General features: G+C 42.8%; 1 protein-coding gene across 1 annotated transcript; it reads left to right on the forward strand.

The window, feature by feature from the left end:
• The first annotated feature begins 533 nt into the window (after positions 1-533).
• On the forward strand, positions 534-24,818 carry skap1 (src kinase associated phosphoprotein 1). Its single transcript, XM_077738372.1, has 12 exons — positions 534-780; positions 1,431-1,536; positions 1,959-1,984; positions 3,815-3,931; positions 15,667-15,747; positions 15,891-15,974; positions 16,051-16,175; positions 16,265-16,328; positions 17,042-17,230; positions 18,967-19,020; positions 19,089-19,192; positions 24,640-24,818. The coding sequence occupies exons 1-12, from the start codon at positions 741-743 to the stop codon at positions 24,730-24,732; spliced, it is 1,083 nt and encodes a 360-aa protein (XP_077594498.1). The 5' UTR covers positions 534-740; the 3' UTR covers positions 24,733-24,818.
• Positions 24,819-24,999: the final 181 nt, after the last annotated feature.

A 24,999-nucleotide genomic window follows, 5' to 3' on the forward strand; every position in this document is an offset into this window, starting at 1 on the left:
CCTAATTTAGGACGCTATACTTGACTATATTCACACAACCGTGAGCAGCATGATAGCTGCCAAAGACAAAATTTTCTACTCAAATATTTACCAAAGATGCTAAAATAGTGTTATGACATTGTAATTGAATTATATAACAGGAATTAGAATTTACCATCGAGCATTATTTTTTTTTTAACCTCCGCCATATAGGCTAAGCATTTTTTTTTAGCTCTGACACAATGCGAATATCTCAACAATTAAACCTGTATAACTTGAATGTCTTGTTGAGTGTTATTTTTGTTAAATTGCCGTGCAGTCACAACGTATGTCAAACATGTCGGCAAAAACATGGTCACCATCTGAAACTACATTCTACAAAACAAAATAAAACATTAAAACAAAATGCACAAATGTTTTTGCTATCGTCAATTTTGCAGTGATAAGAAATAGATTTTTTTTCAGGAGGGAAAAGATTCAATTCATTTCTCCGTAGTCGTCTTATTGTTTGGCAAAATAAAATAAATGTAATTTCTTATCTTGTGTATGTAAAAGTAGGGCGAGTTGGGACCTGTGCTTCCTGTTCATCTTGTCGTCATGGAGACCACAGGAAGTTCTCATCTTCTGCACAGCGCTACAACCAACCCCCGCAAACATACGCCACCATTGGCTGCGCATCTGACACGGAAGCTTTGTTTCCCAGCGTCGTGAAAGTAAACTCGTTGTAAGAGTAGTTCAGGTTGCACCGTTAAACGTCAGGAATGGGGAGCATCCCAAATGATCTCAGGAGGCTACTAGATGGTAATCTTCTCTTATTATTTAGCCTTTTATATTCCTTTTAGGAGTTCTTTTTTGTCGAGCATTGGTGCAAATCTTGCTGGTCATTTATCTCATATCCAAACACTTTATAGAGACAGGTTATGTTATGTATATTGGACATCTATTGCTGTCAACGGTAGGTTTTAAAATGGACCCATTTGATATTTTGCTGATCCCAAGGTTTGAATTCTAAATTCTGAATACAACTATTATACACACCACACCAACCCATTGGACAGAAATTTGCATATGTAGAGAGATATGAGTGAGAGTATGACAGAAACAAATCAGATGAGTGACCCAACCTGTTTGATGGTAAATTTGCACTTTCATTTATGGCACCATTTTGCCTCAGGGAAAAAGCCCCTTGACCCCTTTTAATCAATTCTTCTATTTTAAAAACAATGTAATCTATGATAGACAAGCTCAAGGGTGTCCAAACTATGGCCCATGGGCCACGTGCCCAAATTTTACTGACCCAAATGGTGAAAATATGATTAACTGGCTCACAGAAGAAGCTTCAATTCTGGGAATTGCTTTAGTCTCATTCAAAATATAGTACTACACATAGTATCTACAGTGATTGCCATTTTCTCATTTTCCTAATGGACAGTCTTTTGTTTTGCGGACAGATTGCGAGGTGTTCGTGTCGGAAATCCTTCAAGACGAGCATCTCAGTGAAAATGCGGCAGAAACCCGCAAAGTCATATTGAATAATTTCAGGGTGGTCCACGTGAGGTAAGACTTGACATCTGGGTTTTTCTTTCTTTTTTTTTCTTTCCCTGAAAGGACCGTTCAAGCGTCACAGTGTAATTTCATGGCCCAATTATCTAATGTTTGTTGCTAATACCGAACAAGACCTCTAATTGGTGCTTTAATTGCCTTAAACGCAGTCTGGTCCATTCAGATCAACTCATTGAGTCTAATGGTTTGCCGCTTATTGCTGTTATCAGTTTTTAAAGGTCTTAGGCGAAAATCTTTTTCTTATCATTTCCTTTTAATTTAATTCAATTTGTACAAGTGATGTTGACAGAATCTCATGTGAAGGACCGCCCATTTGCAGCACGATAAGAAGCGAATGCGCCTGTGCAGGGAAATCTGATGGTTTTCTGGTGTTTAAATGAAGAAAGTTAACAAGATGTCTTTTTTCTTTCTTGTAGAAACCCTCAAGAATTCCCCTTTCGCTGTAAGTATCGGAAATTACATTTCACGACCTTAATACTGATAACCATTAGTCAAAAGTACACAAAATTACTTCATTGCTCCTAAGAAAGAGGAATTTTGAAACTACAAAGAAGTTAAATTAATAGCATTTAATTTTAAAATTGATTGAGATGGACCAAGTACCAGGTAGCATTCACAAACACAATATGTCAATCAAATGATCCCAAATCCCCATGTAGTAGTACTCCCACCCATCCATGTGTTGTACCGTTTATCCCCTCTAGGGTCATAAGTGTGCAGGTTACTCCAGCCTACTGGTCACCTGTCAATTGTAGAACAATTCTTACTTTAAATTTCCATTCAAACTCACAGCCTCAGGACAGTAAGTCCAAAATGCGACCCAGTCAAGATATGAAAGTGGATATTCTAGAGCCAGCCCTTGTTGTTATCCCTAAAAATTATATATATTTTTTATGATTCTAGATTTAAACTATTCCATTAAGGTCCACAGTGGGTGCAGGGTTTCAAAAGAGGAAATCTTTCCACAATACTAGTGTCCTGCGAGTGCAATCAGTGGATTGCACTCAGGTGCTCAATTCAGACCAACCCCCGCTGGTTCAACTTTGTGTCCGTGGAAGGAAAAGCTGCACTTGGCCTGGAGGACCGCTGCTTTGCCCCGCCCCTTAATTCTAAGTAGATTGCGATTGGCTCATTGAAAAGGGGCAAAAAGCACTACATGGAGTTGTAGTAGTATTAATAATAATAGTAGTGGTTAGTTGTTTGATTTATTTACGGTTATGATCTATCTACTTGTGTTTCAGGTTGTATTCTAATTGATTTTGAGTTCCAGATATGAAGAGAAAATGTGCTTTTGGTTCATTTTCTACTCTTTTTTTTTAAGGGTATTACACAGTCACCTCTAGAGCCAGCCCTTATTGTTATCCTTAAAAATGATTTTGTTTTGGTGATTCTAGATTCAAAGTATTCCATTAAGGGCCATAGTGGGTGCAGGGTTTCAAAAGAGGAAACCTTTCCACAATACTAGTGTCCTGCGAGTGCAATCAGTGGATTGCAGTCAGGTGCTCAATTCAGACCAACCCCCGCTGGTTCAACTTTGTGTCCGTGGAAGGAAAAGCTACACTTGGCTTGGAGGACCGCTGCCTTGCCCCGCCCCTAAATTCTAAGTAGATCGCGATTGGCTCATTGAAAAGTCGATCTTGGAGCAAAAAAAAAGCACTACATGGAATTGTAGTAGTATTAATAATAATAGTAGTGGTTAGTTGAGAACAGGTGCATTAGCACTATTTCTTTGACTAAACTACACAGTCACCTCTAGAGCCAGCCCTTATTGTCATCTCTAAAAATATTTTTTTTTGTGATTCTATATTCAAAATATTCCATTAAGGTCCACAGTGGGTGCAGGGTTTCAAAAGAGGAAACTTTTCCACAATACTAATGTCCAACCAGTGCAATCAGTGGATGGCATTCAGGTGCTTCTCATTTCAGCCCAACCCCCGTCTTTCTTGGAACGAAACGCTGTGGCTCTTGAGGACTGCCTTGCTCACCCCCGTTGTAGTAAATGATAAGTGGTGTCAAACATACGGCGCCCAGGCAGTGTCCATTCCAGGTTCTGCCTGAAAGGCAATTTGTAGCCCATTCATACTCTATGAAAGTATGAAGAGAGAAGGTGCTTTTTAAATGTAATTAATGTATCACTCTTTTTGAAGGGAACTACAAGTGCGTTTTCCCAGTAAAAAAAATACAAATAGGCATCAGGGTTTTTTATGTATTTATTTTTGCTATCTCTGACTTGCTCGGTACCTAATACCCTCTCTCTTGCGCCTCCATTCAGCCGACACGAAGGAGGAAGAGGTTTGCGAGGACAACCGCAGCTCCAGCCTGGGTCATTCGGCGCCGTCCGACGACGCTTCGCTGGCTTCCGACTACCAGGAGGACGGCGTGACAGACCGTAAGTGCCTTCTGTCTCAGTCCCACCTAACGTAGGCGCGTGTGTGCGCGGCGGCTGATCGAACGAGGCAATTAAAGGGAAGAGTTATAGTTTGTTTCCTCTGAGAAAGCAGCCCGGCTGCACTTTTAACACCCTCTCAGATGGCCTCTTCACTCCACAGGAAGCACACATTGTTGTCCTAATTTGAGAAAACAGATCACGCCATACCTCCACATCACCCAACCGCTCCTCCCTTTAACGCGCCCCTCTTTCGATTGGCCGCCCGCGCCGCCGGGTTTCGGCCGGCGGTCCCCGGCGGGCCCGATCGGTGAGCTAGAGCGCCCCCCGGTGGCGGTCACGCGCAAGTGAGAGGCAGCGTAGCCGCGGGCTAACGGCGTGATTGATTGAAAGCGGGCCCCTCTATTCTTCCGCGAGCGGGTTTGAAATACAACACTGTACCTGAGGGGCCATGTGTGTCCCGTCCCTCTCTAGCTTTATCAATCTTTCCCTCCGCTTCAGAATTTTTGTATTCCCGACTCGCCGCGTCGGCTAATCGTCCTTGACGTGCCGCAGGTGGGCATTATTGACTCGGTGCCCATTTCTCTTTGCTTGATTTTTTTTTTTTTGCGAAGACCGTTCCGGGGGTTGAAAAAGGTTAACGGTGGTTTTAGCGCCCCGCTCGTTAATGCCAGCTGGTTGTCGTCAAATATGGCTACGTGAACTCTTGCGTCCCCCAAAAGTGCAGCAGAGGGTCCTGGCAGATGGGAACATTATAATTATTGTCATTTTTTTTGATATTTTTGTTTTTGCAGACACACCCTGTAGTTTCATTTATCATTTTTCCTGTGTATAGTTAGCATTTTTTTCCTTTTACTCTTGCTTTTACTTGTATTCCAAAAACAAAGTCAAGTTTTTGAATGTTCTTAATTGCCCGTGAATGTTAACACATATTTGTTCATATTAGTGTTGCAATGATAACATGTTTCATAATAAATAACAGATACTTGAGCAATATGTACTTGACAGAAACGCCCCCTCCAAAATGGCCGCCTTGAGGCCATTTTAGTCCAGGAGATGATTTGATATGGTGGTTGGTAGGTAGCTAGCCAAAGAACATTTGTTGAGTCACTGCCAGGCCTCCTACTTTGAAGGGATTGGACGTTAGCATCATCAATGGGGCAATTATTCTATATTAAAGTAACTATGCCATGATGTAGTATTAAAAATGTATATTTAATAAGAAAAGTGTGCCAGATGTTGGAAGCCAAGAAAATACTATCAGTACAAGGCTAGTTTATCCTGTCAATCTCGATTACGTTGTAACCTTTCACTAAAATGAAATAAATTGATCTTTGCCAGTATTTTTTTTAAATCCCACTTTATAAATGACACAGCCCCAATTTTGGCAAACATTTCTCCGGTCAAATTCAGAGACCTTGCCTTAAATGCTTTTTTTTTAGACACTCTCTCCGTTGTCAACATTAAATGTGACTTATTGCCCATTAAGTCTTCCCGATGCAATTTGGCCCGAATCAAACAACGCCAGATAGCCCGACTCCAAACGTAAACATTTTAACGCCACGTTAACAAGCGCCACCTTTGCTCGACGCCCAGAAGCCTCTGGCAATTCTTTCTTTCTCTCTCTCTCGTGATGGTGTTAGCTTCGTGAATGGCTGGTGTCCTCAGCCTAAAGGGCAACTAGAGTTCAAAGTTCAACCTGCGTTCACTCGGTGCACTTTCTTACAGAAGCGGGGGGGTCGGTGACATCATACGTCAGGCCTTGCTTATTTCAATTCCCTCAGGATGGATTTGATTCGACTAGTAGTCGGGGTCGTGTGGGTGGAATCGTTCTATCTATATGTCTTAATCACTAAATTGATATATATATATTTTTTTAACCTATCGTACTGTATAGTTTTCTCATTAGCCCTTTAAAAAATAATTTCGGAATCTTCATTTCGCCACAAAACAATCATTTTAATACCAACGTGATGATAAAATCACACAGTCCGAGCACTAATCCGAAATAACGTCACCCCCGCGCACCTTTCGCCAATCCGCCAAAAATATAGCAACACACTCCAATCATTCCAAAGCTTATTTGGCCGCTCATTTCCGAGTTCCGTCATAGCGAGGATGATACATCACTCCCGGTTAATGGGCGTCCCCCTTCGGTCCGCCGCCGCCGTCGCCATCGCCGCGTTTCCTTTCGCCTCCGTTTGATGAGATGCGGCGGGCCGTTGTCTCGGACCGGAGCGGCTGACACCAGATTTGTAATGGCTGACGGGAACAGATGGAGGCTCCATTGTTAGGCCGGCTGTCTGCATGCTAATGTGAACTGCGTTTCACCCGTTGACCGCGTCGCTGACCTCGCCGCGGCCTCGTCTGACGTCCACCTCGGGCTCGGCTATTTGGGGCTCATGCACCGTGCACCATTTTTCAACCAAACACACACATTACACACACACACCCCTCCTTTTTTCTGCATGCGTGGCATTCCTACACATCTAAATACATAAACACAGAGTCACAATGTTTTGTTTTCCGACAGGCACACCAGATATTACGTATACGTGGCGATAATTTATTGGATTTGAGGGAAATATTTTTATTTGGAAAGAAAAAATAGGTGAATGTGTATGGAGAATATGGGAAATATTCGGGTGGTGGTGGGGAAATAGTTATTTGCGTGTGTAATTTTCTCTTTTGGAATGTATTTTATAGTAGTTTTTTTGTATTCACAGTAAATAACCAATATTTGAAAAGGTCATTAGATATCGCAAAGTAAATGTTCTAATTAATTATATTTAGGTAATAATATGAATCTACTATGTATTTGTATTTTGGAATTATAAATGTACAATTGGTTAGGCATTAAAAGTTAATTTAAATATTGTTTAGCAAAGTAACTTTGAGCTTGCCATTAAAAAATAAATCTAACACAAGTCCTCATTTAAAAATGCAAATAAATGCAAGATTCGTTTTTAGAAATAGTGTTGCGAGTCGATATGAATTTGCTTTATTGATAATTGATAACAGGGCCTGTATCTTCACATCGATTAATATTATGATTTTATGATTAATTATACAACATACGTTTCTAATTCCAAAAATTATTATTTTAACCTTTGTATTTATTATTGCTAACGTTTATGACAACTTTTGTCAATTATAATTTTACTGAAATAAGATAATATAAACATCTTGTTAAATAAATTCTCTTTTAAGAAATAAAATATTGCATATAGCTGAAATGCTACTTCACTCATTACTTTTGATAAATACTAACATTAAAAAAAATAGTCCAAAGTGATAAATTTAGCTGTTATGATTGTGATTTTTATGCTCCCTTTAAAGTAATTTCACCAGTGTAAATAGAAATATGTGCTCCAAATTGTTATTACGTTTTGGACATTTGCCTTTGTTTCACTATTGTACATACAAATATATAGTATAGTACTGTGTGTGGGTCATTTTTATTGAATTTACCTCAGTGTTATTTTGACCTTTGCCCTCCATTGACAATTCCATCCATTTTAATTGACAGCGATAGACGTCCAATCCAGGCCTCCAAGCGATTCTTCCCCCAAAAAATCCTAAATTTGACCCGATTCCAATCCTTTGAAAATGAGATTAATTCATGTCCGATTTCCCATCACGCGCGGAAGTCTCACTTCTCGCTCGTTTGAACACTTGCGACCAATCTGTAGTCACAACATTAGCCGGCAAATGGAATATTAAATCTAAAAGCTGTCACTGGGGAACGCCGTTATGCCTTTGAAAAGGGAAATGCTCTCCATCAGCAAAGTTTTGGCCGCCAAGCGGCTCCTGGTGGCGGGAGTCGCCAAGTCAGCTCGCAGGAAAACTTTGAAAGAGTGCCAGATTACGTACGGGGGCTGATCTAAACTCCCCCCTAAGGGGTCACTCGCATGTTTGACCTTTAAAAGCTTGTATGCCTTTTTTATAGCTGATTTTACTAAACATATTTTATTTTCAGCCGCCATACTGTACGCGGAAAAATGCTAATAGTTAGATATGCAATGGTTGAGTTAGAATAAAGCAGGAAAACAGGACATGGCGCCCATTTAAGTCTTTGACAGAGCTAGATGTCTAATTTGTTTTGACTGGGACGGCTGAAAAAATGTAAAGTATTTCTTTAGTAATATTTAGCAGAGGAGTGACTGTGACTACTCATCTTCCAAGGCCATTGACTACTTTAGATGTCCATTTTTTTGTATTGGGAGGGTCAATTCAACTATGTTTTTCCATTCCATATCATTGCCTGTAATGTATTTAATGCTTTTTCGCTGTTAAGGAGACTTTTTTAATGTTAAGAATTAGAATTTGTCTCCAAATTTTCTTCCAATCATCATTACAGGAGTTCAAAAAAGTGACAATCCTAATCTGCACCAGGCGAGAATTTTCCAACCCCAATTCGACAACCGGCGGCGGCGTGTTTGCGACAAGTATGTTAATGAGCTCCGCGCCGGCTCGTCGGTTCCCCTCCGCTCCCCTCCGTTCCCCTCGCTCGCCGATTTCCCGTCGAGGCGGCCATTACCAGGCGGCGACAAGCGCTTTGCATCGCTGCGACTGTTCGCCATCAGGGTTCAAAAGTTCATCGTCTAAACCCCCCCACCCCCTTCCCCAGGGCTACTGTGCTTGCTGCTGCTGCAGATGCTGATAGTCTTTCTCTCTCTTTCCTACTCTCTCTCTCTCTCTGTTTACACTATTAATCTTACACTCTCTCTCTCACACACACTCATTACACTCACTGGCAAGACGAGAGCATTTCCAAGGGGGGGGGATTTGGACGTATTTAACCAAAGGGCATCCATCAAATACCCCCTCCCGAGCCCGCATTCGCCGTACAGCGGTCGCATCCTCCGCCCTCGTTTGCTTTGTTTTATCGTCACGCTCGTTCTAATTACAAGCCGCCTCGGCCTCTCGAAAAGAACTGAATTTTCAGGCGAGGAGTTATAAAGAGAGGGAAAATGGCGCTGCCGTCCGTCCATCCGTAAAACGGCGGCGCGCGCACGCCGGCAGAATGCAAAGTGGGAAGTCCTAATCTCCCCCAGAGCTGTCAATGGCGCCAGACAAATAGGAAAAGTATCAGATGCGGCGGCAGCGGCGGCGGGTTCATGCAGAGGTTAGCGTTCCCAGGTACCCTCCCGCGCGCTCTCCTCCTTTCTCTGCTGCCTGCCTAATGACAATTTGATTTTGCCCTCCACTGGAATCCATTCCTGGAGATGAATGAAGCGGTGGCGATGCCTTCAATGGCGGCAATGGCGCCCACCCAGCCCAGGTGGCCCGCTTGATTTCTTAGGGTTCGCTTTTTTCTGCCCACTCTCAAAGCCTTTGGGATCCTCGCCTTTAATTGTGGCTTTAACGAGCGCTTTAGGCTCATTAACGTGCCCTTGTCGACTTAGTGGAGGAGGATGTTGAGGATTGACCAGCCGAGCCAAGTGGGCCGTCCTTTGTTTTCTTAGTTTGCCAAGATTGGACGCAAAATTCAATAGATGGGCCTTGGAAAATTGAGTCGAGCACGTGGCACTAATTTTTTTTTTTTTTTTAGTCTTTCAGTAGGAATTATATTCACATTGTTTATTTTAAGTGCTCTGTGTGTATTTATTTCTTTATTTGGAGGTATTTGGAATGACTTTAAATTCAGATAAGACAGGTCACATTAATACAGTTGACTGCTGTAATCATTTATTTGACAGAATTGCTTTAAAAATACATAATCCCCAATTTTACAAGATTTAGTGATTTATATTCAGTTTATTCAAATTGATTGAAGAATGCAATTGTTCAATGACAATTTGTGTGTGCGTCTGTGTGTGTGTGTAACTCAAGCTACTAGTTCATGTTTTTCGTTTTTTCCAAAGCAGCAAAATAATGACCTTTCAAATTAAAGTACAACAATATCATTCTTAATAAGTTAATTTATTGTTGTATTCATTACAATTATGGTGCCAGTAGACAAGATGTAAACAAAATAGCAAATGATAAAATACAATTATAATTCATTGGAATTTTTCCCCTAAAATAATTATTCAAAGTAAAATAACAATGATTATTGACTATTAATCAAAGTAGAATTTGTCAATAAAACATTTTAACCTTTACAAATACCATTCAATTTCCTACTAATTTTATTCATAATAATTAAATTCATTTAAAACAAAACTAACATATAAAATAACCATTTCAAAATAACTATAATCCCACCAATGTTTTCATATGTTTAAAATAACCAAACAAACATGACAATTTTCAATCGCAGTCAGATTTAGTCACAAAATATTATTGTCGGCATGTATAATAATTGTCTCGGGGATCGTCTAAACAATAACGACACTTACGGCAGTTAAAAAACTATAAATAGCAAATACACACTGAGCACGAGCCCCATTTCCGAGTATATAAAAGCAAGTAAAATTGCAATAACCATAGGTTTAAGCGCGTTGATTCTCCCAAAGCGTTTTGGCCTGCGGGCCACCCCGGACGGCCCCTCGTCCCGTTTTTATGGCCCATCCGCGTTTCTCCAACGGCTCCGTTGTTGCTATTTATATTCCTTTTTTTTTTTCCTTCCCGCGCTCGTAACGCGGCTGAAAAGCGTCCCCTGCGATTAGAGGATCATTGTATCTGCACTTAAGCATTTGAATGGTGGTAGTAAATCTACAAAAGGGAAATTCAGGGTCAACGTCTTCGCTGCTTATGGCCGCCCAGGGGGAAGCCCGTGTCACGTTGTAGTAAATTTAGCCCCTTAGCACACGTCCCGTTTGGACGTCGGAATTCTCCGCCGTCACTTGCTTTTGTTATTTTTAGGTGCAAGGACAAAGGGTAACAAAATGGGGACAAAATAGCTTTTTTTGGGGCTTGTAATGAAGTACAATGCACATTTATGGGCCATTAATGATGAATAGTTGTTTGGTTTTGGGAGTGAATGTGTTAAAGAGTAAGAAAATTCTGAGGTGTTTTGAAAAAATGTGTTGTGTGAATAGTACTGTGGTATAGATTTATATTTTTATCAAACTTTTTTTGTTTTAGAGTTAAATATTTCAAGTCAATTTGCTAGCAAGCAGAACTGACTGGCAAAAATTTTTTTTTTGCTAATTGCTAATTGCTAATTTTTGCTAAGTAAATTTGTATTTTTCAGCTTTACATGCCAATGTTTTCTCAACTATGATGCCTCTTTTTCAAATTGTATTTCCTAAATTAGGGTCATGATGCTAAAAACAAACCAAAAAAATAGTTGTTTTGCTAAAAACAAACCCCCTAACATTTTCTTCTGCTAATACTGTAAATTTGTCTTTTTCAGCTTTACATATCAATAATTTCTCCATCTTGATGTCTCTTTTTCTAATTTAATTTCCTAAACTAGGTTCATACTGCTAAAAACATACCCCCCAACATTTTTTATGCTAATAACTCTTTTGTAAATTTGTATTTTTCATCTTTACATGTCAATAATTTCCCAATCTTGATGCCTCTTTTTCTAATTTCATTTCCCAAACTAGGTTCATACTGCTAAAAACAACCCTCCCCCCAAAAAAACTTCAACTATAGCAAGAAAGATTGCCCACTCACTTTGTCTTATTCCGCACTAGCCTCCAAAGGCTTTTTACCTGCCTAGATTTAGGCCCTAATGCGATTGGCTTCCCCGATCAAAAAGCCAGCCCTAAATTGCCGGCGCCATTAAAGCGGATTAGATGACAACGCGGTCATCTCGCGGGCCCACCTTAATGCGCCGCATGTTTTGTGTGCATTAGGACCTTCTAAACACGCTCCCTCGTATCGATGACTTCGGTCCTAATCAAATCTCGTTGTGGGGGGGGGAGGCCAGGACGCTTTGCCCTTAACCTCAGTGCCCGTCGGTCTGAGCGCCGGCTACGGGGGATGCGCCCACTGGGGGCCTCCCTCTCCGTTAATGAGGAAAAATGCGTCAATTTGGCCCGGGCGCAGATTGAACGGCGGGCGGGTGAAGGTGCACCCGCCAAATCCTTTTTCCTAATCAAGGACGCCGTTTTGGAGGCTTTGCGGTCGGTCGCCTGGCTCCCTAGAATCGGCAGCATTCCTCCCCGTGGCCCCCTCGGGGCCAAGCCGCCTCTCCTCGCCTCCTGTTTCACCTCATCAGCGGGGTTCATGTAGAGGTCACGTCCTGATAAAGCACCCCGTCCCCCCCCTCAAAACGCCGCAATAGCTCTGGCATCCAAGGACTAAGCGCAAAAGATAGGAAACGTACGGCGGCGAGTAGACGCTAAGTGCGGCGTGCCAAAAAGCCGCTTTTCATTAAGATGGAAGACCGTGGCTAACGTATACGACAGGTGTAGCTACAAGCGGTAGAGGTCACACACGTGGCCGTGATTTCATGACTGAGCAAATTGAGCACAAGCAAGGAAGGAAGGAAGGAAGTAGCCATTGTGTTGTTTTGATCCCAACATTTAACTGAACATGGCTTTGAGATATTGACAAATGACAGGTTGCTAAGATAGAGTTGTTATTAAGAAAATTGGAAGAGAAAATCAAGACTTGACTTGTTGACCCAGTAAAAAAAAAATGTTGCTTTTGATTTTTTTTTAAATGATAAATTGTTAGTTTTCACATGCTGATTCTGCCCCCAATCTGAACTGGTCTGCTAATTTTGTATGTCTTTTAGGACCTACCTACAATGTTTACACTCATCACATGATAAAGTCAACGAGTGTCCACTACCGTTTTCCACAGTGTCCTTACCCGGCGAAGCAGTATCTATTTTTTTTGGGTACAGTTTCAATAGTTATATACTAAAAAAATAACCCTCACAAAAAGCTCACCATAAAATTTTTTGCCCTTGCCTAGCATTCGGCCAATATAACGATGCTAAAAATCCAACTTGTTTAGCAAAATGTGCATGTCATTGACAACTTTTAACCTCCTCGCTCGCCCGCCTTCCCGCAGCTGCAGTTGAACGGCCTTTTACCGATCCTCCACCACCCGCTATGTGAATCGCTACACTCGCCTCGTCTTTTTTTTTCCATCTTGGCGTGTCCGGGAGGGCGCCGCGTTACGACTGGCGTTAGCTCTAATGCTGCTTATTAGCTGGGGCGCCGGCGCATTTCTTTTCGTTCTTGATTGACTTTGAGCTCAAACCCGCGTGGATTTTAACGAGGGAAGACATTAAGTCCTTCCGCCATCCGTCTTCCGTCAGCCTTCGCTCGTAACGTCACGCTGAGACGGCCCAAATGAAAAGATGCGCCCGACAGCTGGCCGACGCCCCGCGTGTTGCTGGGTAGACGACTGTGTGCCCAACCTAGGGCGCGTGGGCCCAAAGCAGCACCCACCAGGGAGTCAATTCCGGCCCTAGTGCATATGGCCCTCTAGCTCATTCTTGTCGCACATAGGGAATTGTGCTTTTATTTTGATAGTTAACCAAAGCCATTTTAATTTTATAAATTATTTTAGAAATGAACACAAATAGTCTCTTACAGCTGTGTGTTTTTTTAAACATCTAAATATTTGGTCAAAGTGATTTAAAATACTACTCCATAATATAGTTCATTAAAAAAAATAGAATTGTGATATAATTGTCCTTTTCATAACTTTTAACTCTTCATGGTGCAGGTGACAATTTTTAAAAACCTAAATATAACAAATGTTAATATATTTTTAAAAACCTAATTATAAACATAGTTTTAAATGAATAGAATGTCAATAAAAACTAAATGAATAATACCAGAAATTAATTAGTATTACCAGTATTAATTCTAGTATTTAAGTATTTAAGTCCTTCCATAGCATCAACAGTAATAGAACGATTGGACGTCTGATGCCGTCAATGGCAGCCAATGACAGAAAACCTGCAGTTGATTTGTGTTGTTTGCTCGGCCTTTTGTTGTTCCTCGCCATCACCTCAATTTAGCAAACAGGGCGCATCCGTCGGCTTGTCTCTGCGGCTAATTGCGCTCCCCTAAATAGTTTATGTGGGAAAGATCGATATGTCCCCATCAAATTAATGTCAATAGCGGAGGACGCTGCTAATTAAAACTCAAAAGGGGATGAAAATGAATTCCTGCTATTGGCCTGAATAATTGATTGGGCAATTTATGATTTTTTATGAAGGAGCGCAGCCGTCTGCTTGCAGATCTTGATGAGGCTTTAATAACAGGCATTAGCTTAGCGCCCACGGGGTAAAATATGGCCGGAGGGCCATGCGCGGCCCTTAATGTTTACAACTCGGGCCCGTTGGGAATTTGTATTATGCAGAAGTATGTGATGATTTCATTTGTTGCACTCCTTGAGCTTCTTAATTGAGATTTTGATCTTAATATCCCACCGTCAACATTTTTACACGCTAAATATTTGACATAATTGTGTCCGATAGTATTAAAAAATCCCAAACTATTGAAATTCTGTTATTGAAATATTTTTTGTCTTAACAGAAAACAGTAGTTGAGACTCGTTGACATTATCATGTGACAAAACTTAATACAAAATTAAAAGTGGGTTAAAAAAAGTAGTTTTTTATCCATGCTAATGTCAATGCTAACATTTCTTTCAATAATGTCATTTGGTCAAAACAGTCTTGTTTGTATTAAATGTTTTTTATCTCAACAGAATATTTACTAGTTCAATCCAGCCTTTGCTGAATTTTTCTTGGGAATGCTGCCCTCCTGTGGACTACCGTTGAACAACCCCCCCCTTTTTTTTTTGGTACAGGTCAGGTGACTCACAAGTGTACTTTTGCCGTAAACGTGTGATGTTTATTGACTCAAGCGTGTTGCACCTACTTGGCCATTAGCCGAGCTCGACCCCTCCAGAGCGGGGAGACGGATGAGGGGATTACGGGCCAAAGGCGGGCTGCCGGCGGATAGATGAGGTGGGGGGGGACGTGAGCGACGCTCGCTGTTTGTTATGATGGACCGTAACGGGCCCTTTGACAATGCCGCGTTTGGATTTATGGAGGGACGGCGGGACGTTGACGCGGGCGTGATGGGATCCTTTGTCAAAATTCTGTAAATTGAATACAGTAGACTCCGTGGAGTTTGAAATGTGACGTCATGTGGTAAAATGGCGTTGAGGGCGAAAAAAACGGACCCTAAAAAATTCATTTACGGACCATAACGAAATGTACTTGTATTTTTATTTCATCTCTTGTGGCATTTTTGCTCTGAAAATGTACATTTTTGCTATGAAAATGTACTTTGTACTTGTATTTTTATTTCATCTCTTTTGGCAGTTTTACTCTAAATTTGCAAATGACTGTGACTGAAATGTATTAATATTGAAGATGCTTTATTTTGGAAAAAAACATAGCCGACATTCCTCCCTCCACGACGTAAACAAGAACTGGTGTTTGTGGCGGAATAGAGACGGAAGCCAGGAGTGACTGTGCAAAGGAAAGCGCTAGCTGGACGCAGCGACAGCAGACGAATGGCCGCAGAGGTCGGCGGCACTGTCAACGTATCGATCCCACTTACCCAAAGCCTGCCGGCCGCGCATTCGATCCTCGGCGTGGAGGGAGACGTCGCCGTGATGACTAGCCTGGGGAATAGAGACCATCCTGGGAGGAACCGGCACGGAAACAATTAGCAGATGAATTCAAATCCTGGGAATGATTTCGCCTTGACGCAAGCCCCGCCCATTCAATAGTCGAGCAATTTAGGGTCACTCAGGATTTTGCCACTATTATCTTTTCAAGGGTTCAATTAAAGGAAATGACTCAATTTAAGTTGGTGAATTCAATGTGGTAATGTTGATGTTTTTCTGTTTTTCAGACTTTGAAGACATTCCGCTGACCGCAGCTCAAGACCTCGGCAACATTCTCAAGCAGGGCTACTTGGAGAAAAGACGACAAGGTAAAAAAAACTAAATGCTACATACTTACCAGGATTTTTATTGAAATTTGAGGGACGACAAGTGCAAATGTCATCTTGCTAATTGATTTTCTGAAGCACTATTCACCCAAAAGGTTGTCTTGATGACCTTTGACCTTCCCCAGATCCCAGCTTTTTTGGTTCGGAGTGGCAGAAGCGATGGTGCGTTCTCAACAATAACATTTTCTTCTATTTTGGCAGCGACAAAGGTCAGTCCCCGTTTCGCCAACGCGGGTGGGTGACCACTCGCCATCCCTCACCATCCTTCTTCTCTCTCCACCGCAGATAAACAACAGAGAGGCTCCTTCTACATCAACGACTACGCCGTTCAGCTGGCCGCCAACCTGAGGAAAGACTCCAAAAGGAACGCCTGCTTTGAACTCTTTGCACCCGGTCGTCGAACTTTTCAGGTTGGTAGAAATGTGGGAAAACCACCTGATGTGAGGACAAACTTGATTGGCTTCATTCTTAGTGTCATTTTTTTTCTTTCTGTCTATAGTTCACCGCTAGCAGTCCACAAGAAGCTAGCGAGTGGGTCAACCACATCAGCTTCGTGCTACGAGGTAGGCATGCATTCTTCAGGGGGTGCTGGAGCCTATCCCAGCTGACTCAAGGCACGAGGCAGAGGACATCTTCAAATGGTGGCCAGCCAATCGCAAGACACCATGAGTTGGACAACTATTCGCACCCGCACTCATAGCTAGGGCCACTTTAGCATACAATTAGCTTAGCATGCACGTTTTTTTGGCATGTGGGAGGAAACCGGAGTAGAGAATTTTGGGAATAAAAAACAACAACGACATAACATAACTGTCATGGTTGTACATTATGAAAAAGCCACCCCACCCCCACCCTCAGAACCCACGTGGTCCTCCTACTGAATTCCACCTTACAGGAAATTGATTTGTAGCCGTTCTGGTTATCCTCCCATGACATTGATTTCTGCTCGGACCTGAAACCTCACGTTGCAACGGCACCCGTCGCCCGCCATGAGGCAACTCGTCCATCTGAAGCGAGTGGAGGGGGGTGTCGAGTCCGCTAAAACGGTCTCGGGCCACTTGCGGGAAGTAAAGGACACTCGGCAGTTTGTCTTACTCCCTATTTTGACAACTAAAAAAATCTGCCAGATAATGGATGGGACGTTTTTCCTCTTAATCCTAGCACATATTTATTATTTTTTTAATTTATTGATAAATCCAATAATTTCTGGCTGTGAGACAATTTTAGAATGATGTTCTCGATGGAAATTTAAACATTGGTTTCATGTCCCCAACAGATCTTCGATCCAGCGCCATCCCTTTCGACGAAGACGAGGAGGACGTCGAGAGCGAAGATGATGACGAAGAGGAGGAAGATGGCACCTACGATGACATCGACGGGCCGGACGCCCCAATCGTATCGGGAACAGGGCGCCAAACCGACGAGGACTTGGCAGACGACTGCGACATCTATGAGGTTCTACCAGGTACGGAGACTTCACCTACAGGCCCCTTTTTTAATGGCATTGACCACGGCCCATGTCTAATTAGCCAACTAATTTGACCCCACGTCGTCTCGGCCAATCGGAAAGCCCCGACGTAAAGAGCGAGGTAATGGCGAACGTTAAGGGCGCCGCGAGGGAAAGGCCAACGGAGAAAATGGATGGACGGATACTTCCTTTGTCTTTACAGCACGTCCAATTAGCCTACGTTGCCCGGCAACAAATGACCTCACGTTACAATCGACAAAGCCCAGTTTGGGATAAAATTGCCCGGCAACAGTCATTTACTTGAAGTCTCGAAGACCCGACTGGGAATTTACACTCGTTGCGAAGATAGATTTTTCCATTCGCTACATATTTCTTTTTAGTCAAAGCACTTTTTTTTAAGTCATTAACTACTATTGGACGCCATTTTAGTAGTTAAAATTTAGTCTATCATAGTCCAAAACTAGTACTGTTAGCTTATTTTTTTTAAATCAAGTTTAAGGTCAAAAGACCCTAGCAACAGTAATTTTAGTACAAGTCATGCGAGCTTGAAATATTCACGTCTGGGATGTATTTGCGTTTTTTTTGCGAGTCCAGTAAAATCAACCCCCCTCCGAAATGGCGCGATGGGATGTTCTGGATGCTGTCGTCCATCATTGCATGTATTAAATAAGATACATCAAGATTGTGTTTCAGTGGCTGAGTACATTACCTTTGCCCAAATCTGTAGTGAGAGGCCGATCCGTCTTGCGAGTGTCACGCCGCCGTTCAAAGCCATCTGGGAGGAGGCACGGGACCCGACCACAGATGGCGGATCGGATGACGCCCTCTTTCCCTCACATTCTCGCCCCGTCGCTTATCAATCAGACTGACTTTCTTCTCTTCGCTTCGTATTCGCCGACATTTTCGAAATGATAGATACCAAAATATTTTCTCCCAAATTTTGCTACCCGTTGAACCCTATTTTTTTACCTAACCATACATTATTAGCTCTGACCAATTAGCTGCATTATTCACAATGTTCTTATGCAATAGAATCCAATTTTAACATCTAAAAAAAAACTAGCGAGTCATTTTTAATTTCACAAATGCGGAACCACCGTGCTGACTCAGCATTGTAAAACTCAAAGGTTGACACAGACTGAACTGTGTGTGTACATGTGTGTGTGTGTGTTTGCGCCTCCTCTTCCTGGAAGCGGGGCGCAGCTTGCTGGCAGCAGTATAGTGTTGCCTAGCGCTGGCGTGGCTGTCACCCCGCCAGCGTGGACGATGGATGCGCCAGGGCCGCCGACAGTATCACCGTATCCCGCCTGGGCCACGCCCCCCATTGGTCCCCCTCGACCAATAAGGCACGGCGTCTTCCTCGTATGGATCGAAAAAAGCCAGCTGCGAGAATACCGATGGCCCGGCGCAAATCTCGCATCCACTCCGTAACCTTTTATGTATTTTTTTTATTTTAACGGCTCTTCTATGGTCTTCTTCAATGGCCGCGCGGCGACTGACAAATGTTAGCGTTGAGCCAGCGCTTTTTAATGTGGTTGTAAAATGCCGCAATTTGATACCAACTGTCAATACTCTCGTTTGTTCACCATTATCAAGGGTTTGTTTCAAATGAGCCATAAAGACGTAACAATAATAAAACGATAAAAATATGTCTGTTGTGCATAAAAGTCGATACTATTAGGGTCATTTAGGATTTGGCTTTTGTCATTCTGATCCATTTTGTTGTTGTCTAGATGAGGACTTTCCCGATCCCCCTCCTGAAGGCTTTTTACAATGCGATAGAGCAGGTGAGAATTTCAAATGTGGAATTAATTTCTTTGTTGGTAAATAAACAAAGTATTTTTGTCCTGTTTAGGGTTGGATTACAGCAACTACTACCAGGCCGTGTGGGACTGCGAGGCAGACACGTCAGATGAGCTTTCCTTCATCAGAGGAGACCTCATTCTCATCCTCAGTAAGGTATGTTAGCGCACACTCAATTGTGTCTTTCGGATTTCAAAAGTTAGGTTTTCAAATAGTCGACTTTGGGAATGAACAACCGCTTTTAATGGATCGTGTCAAACTAATTGAAATAAAAAGAGGGATTGGAGGTCTATCACCAAAAACATAAAAGTTAAATACAACTGAACTGTACATAGACAACCACTCATTTCCGTACCTCCGACTCAATCCAATCAACTTTTTAAGTTCAATTGAAGACAACAAACACTATTTTCAACACATAAAAAAACTAAACTAAATAAAAGTATTATATACACGACATGCAATAATAACAAGTTTAAAAACTGGCCTTTTTACTGAAAAATAGACTAATAATAAGTTATACTAGAGTTTCCGTTTTTATTTTGTCTTTCATTTTATACGCCATTGGAAAATCCCAACTTTCCCAGAATTCTCGAGTTCCCCTCGCCTGTCCTCATGAATCTAAACGGAAAGATTGTTCGCGGAAACATCCGTACGTAACGCTCGGCATGCCGCCGCCATTAACCGTAAAATTCCCCGTTAGCGGGCCATGAAATTCGCCGTTAGCGAGCGGCCAAATTCCCCACAGAACACGTTATTGGCGCGCACCTTAGCGGGGGCCTCGTTCTCTTGGCGGGCACGATGGCGCCGCGCCACGGTCGGCGCCGGGTAATGGCGCTCTCCTCCATAATGGCGGCGACAACACGCGACTTAATGGAGTCTGCGCGCGGCTTTATTTCTTTCTTTGCACTTGATGTAAACTGCAGGTGATTTGGGAGTGGAAATCAAGGCCGGCCGGCTGCTGGGATTGGACACCTTGACTTACTTTTGTCGGCCATCATAAATAAGAGGAATAACATATAAAAAAAACATTTTTTTAATGTATAAATTGAGCAGTCTTTTCAATGTATTAATTTTGACTTTAAATAGACACTAGCTTTAATGTTTACAAAAATATTTGTCACCATCTAGCCTAAAAAACTCAAAATTTTTTGGATACTCTTTCTTTTAAAATAAAAATAGTTTAAAACACTCATATTAGGGGTCCTTCAAATAATATTTAATTTTTAAAACCAATTTTGACCTCTAAATCTTAAAATCCTAAATAAATTTTCAGACGTAAAGAAAAAAATAATTTTGGAATTGTCTTACCAATTAAGCGAGTACAACAACAATGCATTTTATTTGCTAAATTTAACACTTTTTTGGAATATTTCCACTCCAATAACCACAAAGAAAAAATCCCAATGAATACTCCAGTCTAAAAAAAGCTCCATTTTGGGGTGCGCCTCAATCCAAAGTTGACATTTTTAGGATACGCCGGCATAAATTGTCATCCGTCCGCCTCCCAAGTGCCTGCTTTGATGACCCGCGTTTGTCTAACATGCCGCGTGCGCATTACAAGCCGCAATCGCCTATTTACTTTAACGAGCCCTCTGGGAGGGCGGCCTTCAACTTTTACGACGGTATCCCAGAGAACCTTGACCCCCTTTTCCCCTCGCAATACGGACTCCGGGCCGAGGCCTTTTTGGCCCCGTGGCCGCGTCATAAAAGCTCGTAAATCGTCTTCCGGGTGGGCGGTCGTCCGTCCGCGGCGTGGTGTCAACACACGCCATAATTACGAGGTAACGAGGACACGCGCTAAGTGCTAAATCAATGGCGCTAACAAAGTGGCGGCGTGGCGGAATGGACGGACGGTGTCGCGTGGCTGTGAACTCGCCGTCGGATTCGCGTCCGTCATTATCGATCGCTCGCTTACTGTAAAGCCATGGCGCTTTTTTACTGTACAACAATTTCAATTCATAACTTCCCTATGGGGAAGGAAGATATGCAAAATGTTGATTTATAGTTGCAAAATGGCGTTTTTTGACGACTTTGGAGCTCTAGTCAATTGTTTTTGTATAAAATGTCATCAGCAGGCAAAATGTAAATTAGTATCTGTAAAATTGAGTTAAGAATTATATGAAGAATATTGTTAAGTTTTTTTTTTCCAAACTCTGTATTTAGAGACATTTGTGGAAACAATGGCAGCTAAAACAAAAGTACTATACAAAAATAGCCTTCAACTTAATACATATTTTAGTATTTAAGAGCCACAAAGTTATGTTATTTCCAAGAAATAATTAATATCTCTAGTGCACTTTGTGTTTATTATCTGGTGACCCCAAATTAGTAACAAAAAAGTAGAAGTCCATTATTTTGACTTTCAGCAAGTCGTGGCCAGCTATCACCATTTCAAAAAATACATTAATATATTTTTTCCTAGATATGTTGACATGGCAGGCCAGTTTGATCATTTTTATATATTTATTTCCAGGACTTCACGGCCTGCTGCTCCCAACACCGATTGATTATTGATTTACACGCGTTTGTGCTTTTGCTAGAATTTGTCACATTGGCTAACGGCTTGTCGCTGTTCTTTCACATGTGGACCTCGCTACGACATCGCCTCGGCCTGCTTGGTCCCTTCCTGGCTTCGTAATGGATGTGCTCGACGACATGGACGCCACAGGTCAGCTGTCACACACACACACATTCCAGTATTCCCACAGGCGCTTGTAGAGAACAGCGATAGCAGATTTATGACGCAAAGACGCCTCTCCTGCCTCTTCCCATTTGCGCCGCCATGTTTTCTCTTTCACCCAACACGCTAGCCAATCACAGCCCGTACCTGGGGGCCCCGCCAATCGCAGACGAGCACTAAAGCGCTCCACTACTTATCAATAGAAACTAACCCATGCGGGCAACGGTACCCCCTGGTGGTGGCTCAAAGTATGACGACATACTTTCCGATACAAAACGATAGCTTTCCCGATAGCCACGTTTTTTTTTTTGCCTCGTCGTCCCAAAATAGGTCTCCTGTCAATCATTTTCATTTATAAAATCCAAAATACCGTCATTAGGTTCGCCAACTCGATTCATATTGGAAGATGAGCGGCCCTCAAAAAATAAAATGGTCTCCGGGGTTGCGTAAAAAAGTCAAATGGGAGAGACAAAAGGGGATCTTAGAGCTCCCTTTCTTCTTTTGTGGCAACTCTGTGCCCCCCCCCCCCCCCCCCTCACTCTGTCACACGGCCATTTAAGGACCCCCGCAGCTATTGTGGCCATAGACACCAAGCAAGACATCCTATTTACCACCCCGAGTAGCAGGGGGTGAGTCTGGGGTCCGGGGTCACGCAGGAGGCAACGGTCACTGTCCGGTCATCTACAGTTTGTCATTATTCAGCCCAGCCTTCCATTCCTAGCAAATGCCATAGAAATGTTCTAGATGCCGGGGGGGGGGGGGGGGGGGGGGGTTCTGGGTTTAGGGGGTGTGGCTAATGCTAAAACTCTTTAATAAATGGTCGTTAGCTTAACTAGCCGCGTCGTCCCAAAATGCACTTTTGCGTTTTATCGGAGATGTTCTCCCAGCTTCTCTTTAAGCCCACCCACTAATTAAAAGACCCTCTTGGAAGCTAAGTGGCCCTTTGGATATGTGTGAGGTGGCGCCCGTTTTTTTTACTTTGGTTAAAAAGGGAGTCGTTTTTGGCTGTAAAATGACGTTTTTATTTTATTCCATGCGCTTGACCATATATCAAAATAGATTGCGATACTTTGAATCCCAAAAATACTCCCAAGATTAAAAATTATGTTTTTAAAAGGGTTCAAAATCTAAATCGACGTTAGATGTCCCACTTCTCCACATTGGCGATATTTGTTTGTCAATAACTCAAAATCAACTATAAGTGACCTGTAAATACCCCCAAATTGACATAAACTAACCCCAAATATGCCTCAAAATCAACAGTAAGTTGACAATCTTCCTTCCCAGTGACTAACTTGTCACCATATCGGCTCGCGGCGAATAGCGGGTTCCAGACGATGACCTTTTTGCACTCCCAAGGCCTCCATGTTTCTTTGTTAGCGAGATGGCGGAAGCCGAAGCCAGGAGGAAAACCAGGGAGGCGGGGCCAGGCGGTTAGGGCGTCGACGTGAGCGTCAAGCGGCGCCGGGTTCAACGGCGGGGCAATGAGACACTTCCTGCGCTCCGTCACTAACAAGGCCCGCCTCCGCTGGGCCCCCCCGGCTAGCTAGCGCCACCGTGATTAGCGCCAAAGTAGCGGCAAATAGGTGGAAATTTGAAACGGGAGCCGCCGTAGATAGCCGCCGATTTGTCAGCGGCGGGAGGAGGGCGAGGCCACGCCGGCCTCACCTTCCTACCGCCAGCTGAGCGATGTGGCCATCAGATGGCGCCGCCATTACCCCCCGCCCCCTCCAAAGTGGTAAATAAAGGAGGGCGCATAGCGCGCTGATGGTGTTGCCATGGCGACTCCCTCCTCCGAAGGAGATGGGAAGACGAAGAGTCACCGGGAGGTCAAGCCGTCCAGGCGCTCGAACCCTCGAACGTTGGCCCGGGTGCTCCTGGGGAAAAAAAAGACAAATTTGGCACTCAAATCTGGCTTTGAATAATTCATAGTGATTATTTTTTTAGGAAAAAACATATTTTCATCAATACGCAATTATGAAATGATATTTTCCAACTTTGAACATGCTATAAAACATGTTATCACAAACCAAAGAACCACATGCGGCTCAAGAGCCACAGACAGGTCACTGAAAGTGAAATTTAAAAAAATGGCCCAAAACACTAGCAAAAAAACAACAATTTCTTCCAAAACAGGGTTAAAATGACTTTGTATAGCATTTTGTCCTTAATATTAAGCGAGTTGCTCAATCAGTAGCCCCCCTACACTGTTGGGGGCCCCCCGCTCGGGCCCACCCGCCATTCCCCCTTATAAAAAGACATGAAACAGAAGGAGGGGCGCGTAGTTTTTGTCATTTGGATAATTCACTTGGGGACGCGGCCATTACAGCAGGTGTACTCTGGATGAACCCGTCGCCGGCGCGAGGAAGATGGACTCGGCTCGGCACGCCTGACGGACGCCATTGGCTCGTATTAAAACGGCGGCGCCGATAGTCCAAAAGACCTTTCCCGGCGTTTCGCACAGATGGGCGGCGCCGATAAATCAAAATGGTCGCCCCCCTTCTCGACCAAAGCCAATGTCGACGATCGGATAAACAGATGGATCGATAGAGCCGATGGCACGCCAACTCGGAAAAATAAAAGCGGCTTACGTTGCGTTATTCTGGTGATTTAGGCCGCCGCAATGTCTATTTGCTCAAATCAGCCAACGAGAACCACCAAAGCGTGTTATCCGATAAAAAGATAATTAACATCTGTTTTTCCACCTGCTGCTAACTCAATTCTTGCCTGTTTTTTTTTTTTTTAGCTCATATGGTGCGACACTAATATCATTTATTGGCTGAAGGCAACAACCGTTAGGCATGTTTATGCTGTAACTAAAGTTTCATTGTGGATTTATTGATTTATTTTTAGCTCAAATGTTTTTTTTTAATACTAAGTTTTCAAATCCATTTCTGATGATTGCCATGTTTCTACCCAGGAGTACAACTTGGATGGCTGGTGGGTCGGCGAGCTAAACGGCAGCGTGGGTATCGTCCCCAAGGACTTTCTGCATCCTGCCTACATCCTATAATCCGCAGTAGGTACAATGCTAATGTCAAGAAATGCTCTTTTAAAAAATGTAAAAAATTATGTTTAATAAAGCCAAAAAACCCTAAATTGTCATTTTCCCCATTTGCCAGTGGAAGTCAATTATACAGCACGGTGCCCTAGTGGTTAGCATTTTCGGCTCGCAGTTCTGTGATCGAGGGTTCGAGTCTGGGTTTTGGCCTGGTGATTATAAATTCTACCTGTGCCTGTGTGGGTATTCCCCGGGTACTCTGGCTGATTCCAAACTCCA

Source organism: Stigmatopora nigra, chromosome 18, assembly GCF_051989575.1.
Source record: "Stigmatopora nigra isolate UIUO_SnigA chromosome 18, RoL_Snig_1.1, whole genome shotgun sequence".
NCBI lineage: Eukaryota > Metazoa > Chordata > Actinopteri > Syngnathiformes > Syngnathidae > Stigmatopora > Stigmatopora nigra.